This window comes from Ammospiza nelsoni, chromosome 1 (genome assembly GCF_027579445.1).
Source record: "Ammospiza nelsoni isolate bAmmNel1 chromosome 1, bAmmNel1.pri, whole genome shotgun sequence".
Lineage (NCBI taxonomy): Eukaryota > Metazoa > Chordata > Aves > Passeriformes > Passerellidae > Ammospiza > Ammospiza nelsoni.
Window position 1 is genome coordinate 22070086 of NC_080633.1, and position 13582 is coordinate 22083667.

The 13582-nt window shown below is 43.8% G+C and overlaps 2 protein-coding genes across 2 annotated transcripts; one reads left to right on the forward strand and one right to left on the reverse strand.

The window, feature by feature from the left end:
* Positions 1-202: 202 nt before the first annotated feature.
* RPP38 (ribonuclease P/MRP subunit p38) lies at positions 203-3023 on the reverse strand. Its single transcript, XM_059484503.1, has 2 exons — positions 2935-3023; positions 203-1244 (listed from the first exon to the last, which is right to left on the reverse strand). The coding sequence occupies exon 2, from the start codon at positions 1211-1213 to the stop codon at positions 365-367; it is 849 nt and encodes a 282-aa protein (XP_059340486.1). The 5' UTR covers positions 1214-1244; positions 2935-3023; the 3' UTR covers positions 203-364.
* Positions 3024-4866: 1843 nt separating this feature from the next.
* Positions 4867-13299, forward strand: ACBD7 (acyl-CoA binding domain containing 7). The gene is made up of 4 exons (XM_059473077.1): positions 4867-5105; positions 12650-12767; positions 12871-12933; positions 13020-13299. Exons 1-4 carry the CDS (start codon positions 5094-5096, stop codon positions 13091-13093), a joined length of 267 nt encoding a protein of 88 aa, XP_059329060.1. The 5' UTR covers positions 4867-5093; the 3' UTR covers positions 13094-13299.
* The last annotated feature ends 283 nt before the right edge of the window (positions 13300-13582 follow it).

The following is a 13582-nucleotide window of genomic DNA, read 5'->3' on the forward strand; positions in this document are numbered from 1 at the left end:
TTTGAGTAATTATACTTAAATCTCTTTTGCTTAAAGCATGTTCATCTGTGTAAAAAGACAAAGTTCATTTGATGCTTTGTATTCATTCCAAAGAAGTATAAATTATGTCTTAAAATTGCTTTGGCATTTTCATTACCGGCTTTAACTCTGATCTCCAGCTGCAAATGAAAATACTTACCCCCAGTAAAGACTAACACCCAAGTCTGAACAATATTTTTTATTAAAGCAGAAAGTACCTCAGCCAAATGCAACATGAAGTTCACCCTGTATTCAAGACCTTTACACTGTAAAGCCTAAAAGAACTGTTAGAACTGTACTCCATCCTGCATTTAAAAATCTGTTGAATAGAAAGAACCAAACTCAGTTATGCTGAAAAAGCCTTTTTCTTTTTGCGAGGTGGTTTCTTTATCTTATTGGGATTTGGGACAAGTTTCTTGATTTTCAAAGGCTGCAAAATTACATGTGAAAGATCAGGCTGACTGCTCTCCGTATGCTTCCGCTTCTGACTTGTGAGCTTATCCCCCAGCACCTCTGCAAGCTCTTCGGGTTCCAGGCTTCCTGAGGAATCTGTGTCTGCATAAGCCATGGATTCTTCAGTTCTGTACTGAAACCACGGCACTTCCAAGGCCGGTATCTTTGGGATTATGGCTGCTACAGCCTCGGTGAACGTGTCCGAGTGCTTTCTGAAGCCGAGCGCCAGGACGGAGGTCAGGCCGAGGAGGGGCGCGAGGGTCTCGCTGAGGCGCGGCACCTGCCCCGCCGGCGTGGCGCGGCTGGCGCTCAGCTCCACCAGGTGCGACGTGAGCATCGCGGGCTTGGCAGACTTGCACACCAGCAAGAGGAGAAGTTCGTTTTTTTCCAATGCTTTTGTAACTTCGTTAACTCCAATAGCAAGCTGTCTTCTGATACTTACGTCAGTCCATCCTGGTTTTTGTGGGTGGCTTTCTGCTTCCTCTTTAGGGAAATCATTGGTGCCGGCATCACACTTTCTTTCCGTTTGTTTTTTTGTGAGGGAACGTTTTTTCTTTCTTGGACTCTCAATCTTTTTAAGTCCAATATGTTTAATCCTTTCTTCTAAGGTCTCTAGTATAAAATGCATATCTTCTCCGTCGATAGTTTTCCATTGGAAAACAAAGGGGTTATCTAGACACGTTTTTACAGTGGTTTTCTTTGCTTTCCGAAGTGTTGCCGTGCCTGGCTGAATTACAGACATCCTGAGGTGGTTGATCCTGTGTTTTGTCACCCTAGGAAGAAAGAGCAAGACATTACTTAAAATACTGTACTGTCTGCTGTGGACATTGTTACCAGAAGCTTCTGGGAATGCAGAAGAGAAACATTGCATGTCAGTGATACTGGCATCTATCAACCTCACGGCACCAATCCTTCACACATCTTCCACAAGGCAGGTGTGGACTTGGGTTTTTTTATTAAATAAAAAAAGCTGGACCGGACAGTATGGCAACAGCAGTGACAACAGACCCTTCTAAAGCTAAACAAAAGCAGCTGGAGGTATTACAGATGTAAAAAAACCACAAGTCCAACCAAGCAACAAACTATCCCCAGAATCACAGGTTGAAGGACTACTCCATTTTCAATGTTGCACAGCTGCATTGCCCCCCCATGACATGGGAGGGGGGGGGAAATGGCAAAAAATCACAACATGAAACAACAACAATAATTCCTGGATTATTTAGGAATTTTATAAATCTGATTTTTTAATCTTCAGTCCATGCCTTTGTGTTTCCCTGTATTTGGAAGGTATGATAAAAATTTGCAGACTCTTTAACAGTTTATGCTTTCAGGGAAGGAAGGCAATCCCCTACATGCCCCCAGAAGTTCAGAAGGGGTCTTTTGTGCCACCTGGACAATGCCTTCAGGGGTGAGAAAAACTGAACGGGAGTGGAGAAAGTGTAATTGTTCTTGCTCTGATTGATCTACTCCGGAGTAGCAGTGAAGGCATGAGGTCAAGCCTGATGGCAGTCCCTGGTAAATTGCAAAGCCCCCAATTCCAAAATACAAAAAAAACACCGGAGCACTCTTGAGTACTCTCAGAATAATCTATGAAATACCCTGGGCCACCTCAGTGATTGTCCATCCAGTCCAGTTATCTGCTTCCAACACTGGAGAAACCAGCTGGGGAGGACAGGGCTGGCATTCCCCTCAGCTCCCAAGCACCCAGAATGATTGCATTTGGGATGTAAGGATAAAGATGTGCCGACTTAACCTATTAGTCCTTCACGGAGCTATCAATTCATGCAGTTATCCCTTTTGCTTACCATCACAGTAGCAACAACCAAAAAGTGAACACAACTAAAAAATGGACATGAGCACAAGAATTCTTAAGTGTGACTGAATGGAAGCTTGTGATTGCTAAAAAAAAAAAAGAGCTCTGGGTTATCACTTTTTAAAGCTTTTAATTAGGGATGCTCTGATGACCTTTGACAGGCAAAATAAGCAACAAACACAATAAGAAAAAAAACATGTTCACAGTTCAAAGACGACATTTCCCTTTCAAAATGAGCGCTCCTGAGGAAAACAAGCGTGCAGGAGTAAGGAAACAGCAACAAGTGAACAAACGAACACGGCTCCTCCACCTCGCACCGCGGTCGCGACCCCCTCGCTTCCGGCGGAAGGGAGATCGCAGAGACGCCGCCCGCTCCGCCAGGAACCTCGGCAGCGCTTCCGCCGCAGGGCGCTCCGGGGCTCCTCCAGCTCCCGGCAACAGCGAAACGCGGGCTAAGCACGGTCCCGCACAACGCCGGCTCCCTGTGGAGCGGGGGCTCCGCCGAGACCGCAGCACCCTCTCCTCGGACCGCCGCCCCTCAGCCGCCAAGCACTGCGGGCCGGCCCGGGGAGCGGAGCGGCCTCCGGCTGCCCGACCGCGGGGCCCAGACCACAGCTGCCCCGCGCCCGCCGGCGCAAAGCCGCCCTTACCTCGGCCTTCCCGCGCTCCAGGAACACGCCGCGGGACGCGGCCTGGTCCCGCTCCGCCCCTGGTCTGGCCCGGTCCTGCTCCGCCCCGGTCCCGCTCCGCCCCTGGTCTGGCCCGGTCCTGCTCCGCCCCGGTCCCGCTCCGCCCCCGGCCGTGGCGTAGGAGTCTCTCCGCGGCGGGGCGGTGTCCGGAGCGGGCGGAGCAGGAGGAGCTGTGGCGGCTCCCGCTGTGGCGGCTCTCGGCGGGCGGGCGGTGCCCGCGCTGCGCTCAAGGCCGCATGCCCAAACGGCTGTAGCGTTAGTGTACGGCAGCCATAAAGCGCTGGTGCCCGGGGCCTGCCCTTGGCGCTTCTCACCGTAGGCTCACTACTGGCGCTCCTAGCGCTCGAGGTCTCCCGAAAACCGGCGCATAGGCGATGGCAGACCTGCTCAGTCCCATGTCAGCTAGCGCACTCAGGGCCGGGTCACCAGCTGCTTCATAGGGGCCTCACAGCCCCAGGACAGTCCCTCGCTGCGGTGCAGTGCGCGCCGTGCCGTGCACGGACATTGTGTGCTGTGACCAAGGTGACAGGCGAGGACTGGTTCTATTCGCGTTACCCGCAATCTGCCCGCAGCCTTTAACAGATCTTCACAAGTGCGTTCATTTTCCACATTCACCGCAGTGCACAGCATGGATAAGCACAGCTCTTTGGCCCTGAAAGAGCAGAGCTTCTTTGCTAGGGCACTGGTACTACAGAAATGTTTCAAGTTTTTATTTTTATCTCCTATTTACTTACATTTACTTGGATTGTTTCCTTGTTAATTCCTGATTTAATTTAACCTGGACTTGTTTCCCCTCAAATTACTTTTTTGGCATGGTTTTATGGAAGTTAGTGAGTTAAAAAATGCAGAAGTACCTACCATAGATCAAACTATGCTTAGGAAATTATGTACATGTGAAAAACGCCAATCACTTGTTTTTTTAAAATTTTAAAAGTTCAATACTAATAAAATGGTTATAAAATAGTAATACAATTAGAGTAATAATAATTTGGACAGTTTGAATTAGGACAATATGAGATAATAGAACCAAAGAGTTACAGACATCCGGGTACCTTTTTCTGGGCAGCACGAGCCTGAAAAAGGACACACGTTAACAAAAGATTAACTCCTAAAAACAATAGTTTGTTGCATATTCATACACTTCATACATGATGCATAAATTCCGTTCAAACACAGGATTCTGTCTGGTCATCGACAACTTTTTCCTCTGAATCCTAACAGCGCCTTCGAGGCGGGAAGAAGTTCATTTCTTCTGATAAGAGAGCAATAAATTAGTTTTCTTTGAAAGATTTAGGTGTCCTGTGGCTGCTATCTCACTGCAAGTGTTTTCTTTAAAAAAAGTATTCTACATAGCATCGTTTCTATTTTAACATTTTTTATAACCTAAAACTATATTTAACACATTAAGAGAATTAATACAGCATTGCATTCTAACACAACACATATAATATTCACTTTAACATTTGCCAAAAGCCAATCGTAGAATACGCGTTTTTCACATACATAAGTGTATAGAGGCATGAATATAAATAATTCATTGATACAAGAGAGATGGATTTTTTTTTTCTTCAGTGGTTACACTTGTGGGGTAGTTTATCAATTGATTTAATATTTTTATTCTATACTTAGTAGACCAAATTGAAAATCAGCTTTCACAGTGTATTTTGTGTGTGTAGCCACTTGTGTGAGGCATCCTTGAGATGACCCTCGTGTTTTCAGAGCTGCAGCTGAAGGGTGCGAAGTCGCAGGTTGGTTGGACAATGGACATGGGCAGGGACTGCGGCAGAAGGAACATGTCCAATAACTGGACTGGTTGCACTTCAAATCACTCAAGAAATTCCTTTGTCAAACAAACGGCTTGGGAATCTTTCTGCCCTCAGCCTGGCAGCCTAATCCGCAGTGGTGCGGCTGGAGCTGGGCTTTCAGCGGAACCCACGGGGGCTCAGCGCTCCGTGCCCCCCGCCCCCCGAGCCGAGGGCGCGGCGGCAGCAGCGAGTCCCCGAGCGCTGCGGGGCTGAGCTCACGGGCACGGTCCCGGCGCCACCGCAGCCCGCTGGCAGACGCGCCGCGTCCTGCCAGGAGAAGGAGCGAGGCCGTTCCCTGCGCATCCCCGCAGCATCATGACTCTCCAGGTACGCGATTCTGCATCTGGGGAGACAGGCCAGGAGAGGGATGCGCTGTGCGTCTGTGTGATGCCTTGCTGCGGACTGTGGTGTTTCTTCCGCGTAAAGATTTTTACTGCAGAATCAAGGTTACCTTGTGGCAAGGGAAATCTGCCTGAACCCTTGGAGGTTAAATAGTGCATTACTTTTCACAAGTGGAGGATGAGAAGCAAGCTGGTTAATATGAACTGTTTCATGGGTCATGTAATATTTTGGATTTTTTTTCATGGGTTCAGAGTATGCATGAGTTATGTTTCTCCAGACGTGCATCTGAGTTTGCTAGGACTGAGTTAGACGTGGAAAGGCAGGTACATACTTATGTTTTTAGGATCTAGCTGGTTGCTTGAAGCTGTTAAAGGAGGAGGGAAACTTCTAACACTGAGACAGTGCTACATGTGCTTTGGGAAGTGTAAATAATTTTTAAATAAGTTGTGCGGATTTTTTAGAGTGTATGCATCTTTGGACTGCTACAATTTGATAGCTTTGTGTTTTGGTAGGAGAGCTTCTACTTACCTTCTAGCTAGACAGAGTGCTTCTTTTTATGTACTCTCTGATTGTAGCTTTAAATAGCTGTTGAGGAAATTATCTTCATTGCTGGCTTTTAGCCTCCTACCTTTGTGGGAAACTATGAATACTTCCCTTGTCCTGGCCATGTCCCGATAGATTAAGCTGATTTTCTTCTTTAGGCTTTCCTATTATCCCTTTCACTTTCAAGATTTGCAAGCTCTTCTATCCCTGTCTCATTATGTCTGCCTCAGCTTAGTTAGTGTGCATTTTGCAAAGAGGGAGCAGCACAATGCTGTGACCTAGATGCACGGAGTGCATTGCCAGCAGCTTAGCAATTTTCTTCTGAGCTGCAATTATGCTGAATAGCACAGAGGTTTCATTGTGCTGTGTTACAGCTAAGAAGAAATCTCTTTCTTACATGGGTCAAAATTGCCAAATCCCAACATAACACTACCTTTGCATCATTAATAATTGCTGAAATTACAGCTTGTTTTATTCTGCCTTAAACTCAATCTAGCAAGTGAATTTGTTAGCCTGATGATTTAAGCAATGAGCCATAAATTATGATAAGAAAGAGCTGAAGGCAGTATGATATGCTGTTCCATAACTGCATAGAGTTACACTTAAACATAAAAATTAGTGGTTGAAATTTTAAGATGCCTATGCATTCTGCATTAGACCTTATAGAGCTTGTCTGTCCACGCTGGTTTGCTTGACAGTTACCAACCATATCCATAAATTTACTGAATCTAGCTGTATGGGAATGAGGACAATGAATAAAATAATGTTCTCTTTAGTGAGGCTGTAAAATACTTTTAAGTTTTGCAAACTGGTAAAATATTCTGCAGTAAATGAAGAATTCATTCAAGCTTTTTTCTTCACAAAAAGACAGTGTCTGATAATGGTCTGATAATTTGTGCTTTTATCTTTAAGGCACATGTGTATGTTTATGACTGTATATATTTTTATTCTTTTTATTTGGGGAGTTAAAGGGAATATTATCGGCACATGATTAACAGAAAATTATATTTTTACAGGCTGCTAATAAGCATGTTGTGTAAGCAGGCAAATCCTAAGCAACAGTCTGTGCAGAATGATTGGCTAGAGGAGGATAAAGAACAAAAGGTTTAGTATTTAGATTTCATTTCTGCACCTTTCTTGCTTTGTAAGAAATGCCTTTGCAAATCTTTAAACTATCTTGTGATACTTGCCTATAGATGCAAATAGAATAAAATTATAGGAAAATAAGGTTATTAACTTAATGGTTTCCTTAACTTTTTATCTTTTGTCTTGTACAATTGAACAGGACTTCTGGTTCATTCTTACTGTGAACTTGTCATGGTTTAACACTACCCAGCAAATAAGTACCATGCAGTCACTTGCTCACCTGCTTCACCTACGGTGGGATGGAGAGGAGAATTGGCACTGAGGAGAAGGGGGAGGAAGCAAAAACTCATGGGCTGAGATAAGAATAGTTTAATGATTTTTTTAAAAAGTAAAATATAATACTGTGATAGTAGTAATGAGAGAGAGAGAAAAAGAGAGAGAGTGCATGTGCAGATAAACCCAGGAGAAGCACATGATGCACAATACAATTGCTCACTACCCACTGACCAAGGCTAAGCCCATCCCTGAGCAGCATTCAGTCTCTTTTGACCAACTCCTCCCAGTTTCTGCACTGGGTATGGATGTTCTGTGATGTGGAATATCCCTGTGGCCAGTTTGGTGAGCTGTCCCAGAGGTGTTCCCCTCCCCTTCCCCAGATTCTTGTGCATCTCCTCACGTTCAGAGCATGAGACACTGAAAAGTCCTTGGCTCAGTGCAAGCACTACTCAGCAACAACCAAAACATCAGTGTGTTACCAACAATATTCTCATCCTGCATCCAAAACACTGCACTGTAGCAGGTACTAGGGAGAAAATTACCTGTGCCCCAGACAAAACCAGGGCAGAAGTTTAGATCAGAAAACAATTCCAGACTTGTGAAAGATTTCCACAGATTTGAATGGTCCTTGTACATCAGTGCTGGCAGAAGCTCACATGCAGTAGTAACTTATTTAATTTAATGTGAACAATGTAGCAACCTAGTTATGGTTTACTATTGATACAAATTTTAAATCTTGCAATTAACAGAGTCCTACTATTGTTTCCACCTGTGTGGATAATATTAAGAAATGTCTGTGATGGAGGAGTCAGTCATAGTTATAGTCAAGAATGTCACATTTCTAATGTTTGGCTTAATAATGAAATATTTATTTTAATAAAATTGTAGCTATAAAAAATGCCTTGAGCAGTAGGTCATCACATTTATTTTTGTAAGTGAATGTCCATCCCTTTTATACATCTATTCCAATAGTATGACTTTAAATGTTTTGCTTTCAGGACCATCAAATGTACAGTTCAGTTTCTTTGAACCACTATTTTTAATTCTTTGGTAAGGTCGTTTGCATTGCTAATTTTGTTTCCCCTCATTAAATGCTTCTCCATTAGAAATGCTGTACATCTAGTAAGAACACTTGTTAGTGCATAGGAGTTTCTGTGTCATTACACTTGCCTTGCCACCTCAGTACAGAATGCCCTCATATGCCAGTGCTGCATGCCTGGAGCTGGCACAGCAGCGTGGCACGGCCAGAGTGACTCTGGGGCAGGCTGGGATGCCAATTCAGAGCATGTGAGCTCCTCTGCAACCCCCATGTCCCTGCCTCTTCCTCGAGGTGAGCACAAAGTGGAACAGGCCTGTTTTCATGGAAGGATAAGGCACCTGACTGTCAAAAAAAGCCCCATGAGCAGTCTCGCAGGGACTGTGAGCTCAGACTCCTGCTTGTGGCAGTGTGTCTGTCCCCCCTGCTCCCAGCTGAAGGCCCTCATGCTGTGCTTCAGACACGGGGCAAGGTGCTTCTGTCCCAAACCCCAAATTCTCTGCCTGTGCTGGTGGGAATTCCTGGCCCCAAACACATGGGTTCACCATTCTGGGTTTGCTGCTGAAAGGAAGAATTGTGTTATTTACTTACTTACTATGGGCCTCAGCAATTTTTGGCGAAAAATTAAAAATTAGCTTAATAACTGAACTTGTTGAAGCATTTCAGGTTGTTGTAGCAAATCCAGGTACAGTTGCTGTGCAGGAGGAGACCAAGAGACAATACAGCATAAGAAGAAAAATTAAAATTTCAAAACTTTCATGAAAGCAAATATTAATATTACCAAAAAAAAAAAAACTGAGAAGGGGTACTGTAAGACCATTTCAACATTATTGATTCAGCTTTTATATGTAGTCTAGACCACACAATTTTGGTTTATCTAAATTACAAATAATATATATACATAACATATGAGTGTATTCTAAGCCTTTTGATTTTTTATTCTAGAAAAATCCTGTAATTTTTTTGCAGCACTCCCAAATGCTTGGTTGGTAAAAAAAAATAAATCTACAGTGTTCTTAAAAGAAATCAGGCACAAAAAGCTGGACTTAAAGCTTCATGTTTTTCTGTGGTTCTATGGTATAGTTGCATTTTAGTAACATTGAGAATTATTTTTATTAAAACAGGAGCAAACTACATAAGTAATTACATGTTTCAGTATATAAATTTCTAGATTTAAAAATATAATTTGGAATTAATTTAATCTAGAATTTAGTGCAGAAAGTGCCAAATCATATACTTTATTGAATGACCAAGTGTCAGATCTTTGTCAGATCTTTAAGAAGACAAATGGCAATTGGAATCTGCCTAATTCTCAGAAGAATTGCTATATTCAAAATAGAACAGCAGCATTTCTCAAACTTAAAACAGTCATTTTCAATTTTAGCGCACCAATTCTTCTCTGTACTCCTCCCTCTCTGGGCATTTGGTTCAGGGAGGTCTTGGTGGGAATCTCCCAGACACTTCTGCTTGTCATTTATGCAAGCATTAAGGTTCTCATTTAGTTGAAAGATTATTTGTTAAAAAGCATCTGCATTGCTGCAGGGTTTTGGTCTTTTCCTTTCATTTCACTTCAAGGATGCCAGGAACTGAGAGATTTTCAGATGTGTATTGCCATCATGAATCCTTTCCATCTAATGTTCTGTGAATTTACAGCTGCAGTTTAAAGAATATTCAAGATTTAATTGCTGTTTTGCAGGGCACTAGAATGCCTTTTAAATCACACGTCATGATTTTTTAAAAATATTCCTTTTAAATGCACCTCTCTGCCTGCTGTTCCTTGTTGCAACACTGCTGTTACAGATGTACATCCTCCTGTGGCAAGCACTTTTGTTCTTAGAAGGCTTGTGCTTTCCCTTTGTGGGTTTCATACAGCAATTCAAAATTTGCATAAAATCAGAAATTCCTCAGAAGTTTGTATCTGGCAAATCTCATTAGCCAAACTAAATTTCCAGACCAAAATAAAAAGTGAATTCCATCTTAGGAGGCAGAGGTGGTAGAGTGGCCAAGTTTCAGTGCAGGAAGCTGCAGGGCACCCAGCCACCTGTCCTTACCCTGTTTTGCCTGCTGCTCCTGCCTCCTGCAGCCACCAGCTGGCGTGTCCTTACAGCAGTGAATATGTCATGATTCCAGGGAAGGGCCTTTCTGTGGGGAAAGATGCTTGAACATCACTCTCTAATTAAATTACTACTCATTTTTCCTTCTTAAATTTAAAAAAAGAATAACCTTTCTCTTGTGCTTTCTCTTGTACTTTATCTCTGTTCAAATACAGAATGCTGTAGTGAACCTAGCTCTCATTCTTATTTGCTTATTTCCATCACCTGACCCACCCAGCACAGTCACTTGCCAAGGAGAAAGGCATCAATTAAGGAGATAAACATGCATTATGTATTCTTTAAAAAAAAAAATCAAATCTTTTCTGTAACTAAAGGGAAAGGTGGTATAAAGAAGCACAGTACAGACTTCTGAGGTAATGCCAGGATCTCAGTGATGTGTAAACAGAGCCACCTCAAATCATTGCTGACTTTTACACAAACTTTTAAGCTGAAGTAGTGTGTTGATGCTGGCTAAATGCCAGTATCCACCAAAGCCACTCACTCACTCTCCTGCAGCTGGACAGAGGAGAGAAAATTTTAACAAACGGTTCATGGGTTGAGATAAGGACCAGGAGAGAGATTGGTCATCAAATACCATCAAGGCAAAAGAGGCTCAACTTAGAGACATGAAGTGAATTTATTTCTAACAAAATCAGAGCAGGATAATGAGAAGTAAAATAAGCCCTTATAAACACCTTCCTCCCTTCTCAGCTCTACCCCCTATCCCAGCAGTGCAAGGGGACAGGAAATGGGGGTTGTGGTCAGTTCATGACCCATGGCTTCTGCTGCTGCTCAAGGAGAGGAGTCGTTCCCCTGCTGCACCGTGGGGTGGCACAGGAGACAGTTCTCTGTGAACCTCTCCAACGTGAGCTCATCTCATGAGCAGCAGCTCCCTGTGACTGCTGCAGTGTGAGTCCATCCCACGGGAACAGCTCCCTGTGCTGCTGCAGTGTGAGTCCATGCCATGGGAACAGCTCCCTGTGCTGCTGCAGTGTGAGTCCATCCCATGGGAACAGCTCCCTGTGCTGCTGCAGTGTGAGTCCATCCCACGGGAACAGCTCCCTGTGCTGCTGCAGTGTGAGTCCATCCCACGGGAACAGCCCTCCCCAGGCTGCTGCACTGTGGGTCACTCCTCCACGGGGTGCAGCCCTTCAAGGACAGGCTGCTCCAGCCTGGGAGCAGGGCCCCTCTCCAGGGTCTCCACAGGATCACAGCCTCCTCCCAGGCATCCCCGTGCTCCTCCTGGGGCTCCTGCAGGGGCTGTGGTGGATCCCTGCATCCCCGCGGCCTCCATGGGCTGCAGGGCCCGGCTGCTGCCCCCGGCCTGCCCCACGGCCTGAGGGGAATCTCGGCCCCGGCGCCTGGAGCAGCTCCGGCCCCTCCTGCGCTGCCCTCGGGCTCTGCAGGGCTGCTCCTCTCACGTTCTCGCTCTGCTCTTCTCTGGCCGTAGTCACAACCGGGCAACCACTGCTTGTTTATTTTCCTCCTTAAATCTGTTACCACAGAGGTGGTGCCACCATTTCTAATCGGCCTGGCCTTGCCCAGCAGGACATCCATCTTTGGAGCCACCAGGGATTGGCTCTGCTGGACATGTTGGAAGCTTCTGGCAGTTTCTCATGGAAGCCACCCTTGTAGCCCCGCCCCAGCCCCAAATACCAAAAACCAGGCCATGCAAAAGCAATACCCTGGTTTTGTATATTTTAAGTATTTGTGCAGGATATACTGTGCTTCTGTAAATGCAGATCCAACTCAAAAGCTAAAATAATTGTTGAAACCAGCATATAGCATGTTAAAGTGTTTGTATCAGCCATCATTAGAGTAGTGTGGTAACCTGATGGGTCTGTAGTCACTATACAAAATCTGTCTCTCTCTGAAATGTTCTGGGCATGAAACAGAACTCCAAACCTTAGCCTGAGTCCTGCTTTATAGCAAGAATGGCTACAGCCTCAGGTTGATGTGAGTGTGTGATTCAGTGATGAAAGTAGTAAATTTACACTTTACTCTGGTGCTCTGCTGTGTTTCAGAGATGACTGTGGAAGGTGGTCCTGGCTCATCTCCATGAGGTACCTTTGTGCCAGCTGTTGATCACCTACCTCCCTGTCAGCAGAGCAGAGGGAATGGAGGGTGAATTGGGCAGTACCACTCAGAGGGGATTTGAGCTCCACCAATTGAGCCAGCACAGTGTAGGCAGGGTCAAAACAACTCAGAGATTACTGTGGGGCGTAAAGTTCAGTGAATGGCTTCATACCTGCAGTGTAACTGTAAAAGACATATACATCACATAAATTGTGGAGGCTGCCCCTATCAACCATACAACCCTATATCCCTTTCTAATAATGTACACATTTATGAAGCTTCTTTCATGGGAAGAAGCCTTGTCTGATTGCTAAACTCAAGTGAGTAATTGAGAATATCTAATGATATTACTGTGTGTCTTATAACTCATGTTTTTAAAACATCCCTTGAAAGGAGAACCCTTTCTGTTCTTTCATCAGGCTGACTTTGATGGTGCTGCAGAAGATGTAAAAAAATTAAAAACAAGACCAACTGATGAAGAACTGAAGGAACTATATGGATTCTACAAACAGGCTACTGTTGGAGATATTAATATTGGTATTACTATATATACTCCACATTTAATCACATGTCTTGATAAAATCAGTCTAATGTGATGTAAATCTGCATGATAACCAAAGCTATGCATTTATTTTGACAGAATGTCCAGGAATGCTAGATTTGAAAGGCAAAGCCAAATGGGAGGCATGGAACCTGAAAAAAGGTGTTACACCAATTAAATTTTCATCCTGTAGTCAAGTTTATAGGATGACAACTGAGAAAGATAATTATGCCTACTTTCCTTTGCAGGTTTATCAAAGGAGGATGCCATGAATGCCTATATCTCTAAAGCAAGAGCAATGGTAGAAAAATATGGGATCTAGAATATTCAAAATAATTCCCACTAATACTTAACTCTTCAGTAGCTAATGAACTAACTCTGTTGAGAAAAATGCAATACTAACTCCTCAGTGAGGTCTGACACTAATATCTTCTAAGCATAAGCTGTTTGACTGTAAAGGGTATTTACATATATAATCTATTTCTAGCTTGTATATGAATCTAAATAAATTTGAACTGAATAAATGAAGCTTTCTATGAGAATTATGGATTTTTGTGGGTATTAAATTATATTTAGCATTTTGATAGGAGCAGACAAACAGAAGCTCTAACAGTAAAATAACATAGACATAATGCTTTTGCAAACAGGGTTATGGAATAAAGTGAAGAGTTTGTACACATGTAAGAGAAGAAGGAAAAGATGAAACCTTCTTTAAGACTCAAAGCCTATGTTTGCTTTCAAAACATCAGGAGAACATCCCCTTATAAAGGATTACAGAGGAACAGAACAACTTTGAGGCATAACTGCAATG

What these genes read in the sequence shown, in the direction of transcription:
- RPP38 (XM_059484503.1), bottom strand. Translation starts at nt 1,213, where the DNA reads ATGTCTGTAATTCAGCCAGGCACGGCAACACTTCGGAAAGCAAAGAAA.
- ACBD7 (XM_059473077.1), top strand. An exon ending in TGTTGGAGATATTAATATTG is followed by an intron (nt 12,768 to 12,870) that starts GTATTACTATAT and finishes TTATTTTGACAG; the next exon opens with AATGTCCAGGAATGCTAGAT. An exon ending in GGCATGGAACCTGAAAAAAG is followed by an intron (nt 12,934 to 13,019) that starts GTGTTACACCAA and finishes TTTCCTTTGCAG; the next exon opens with GTTTATCAAAGGAGGATGCC.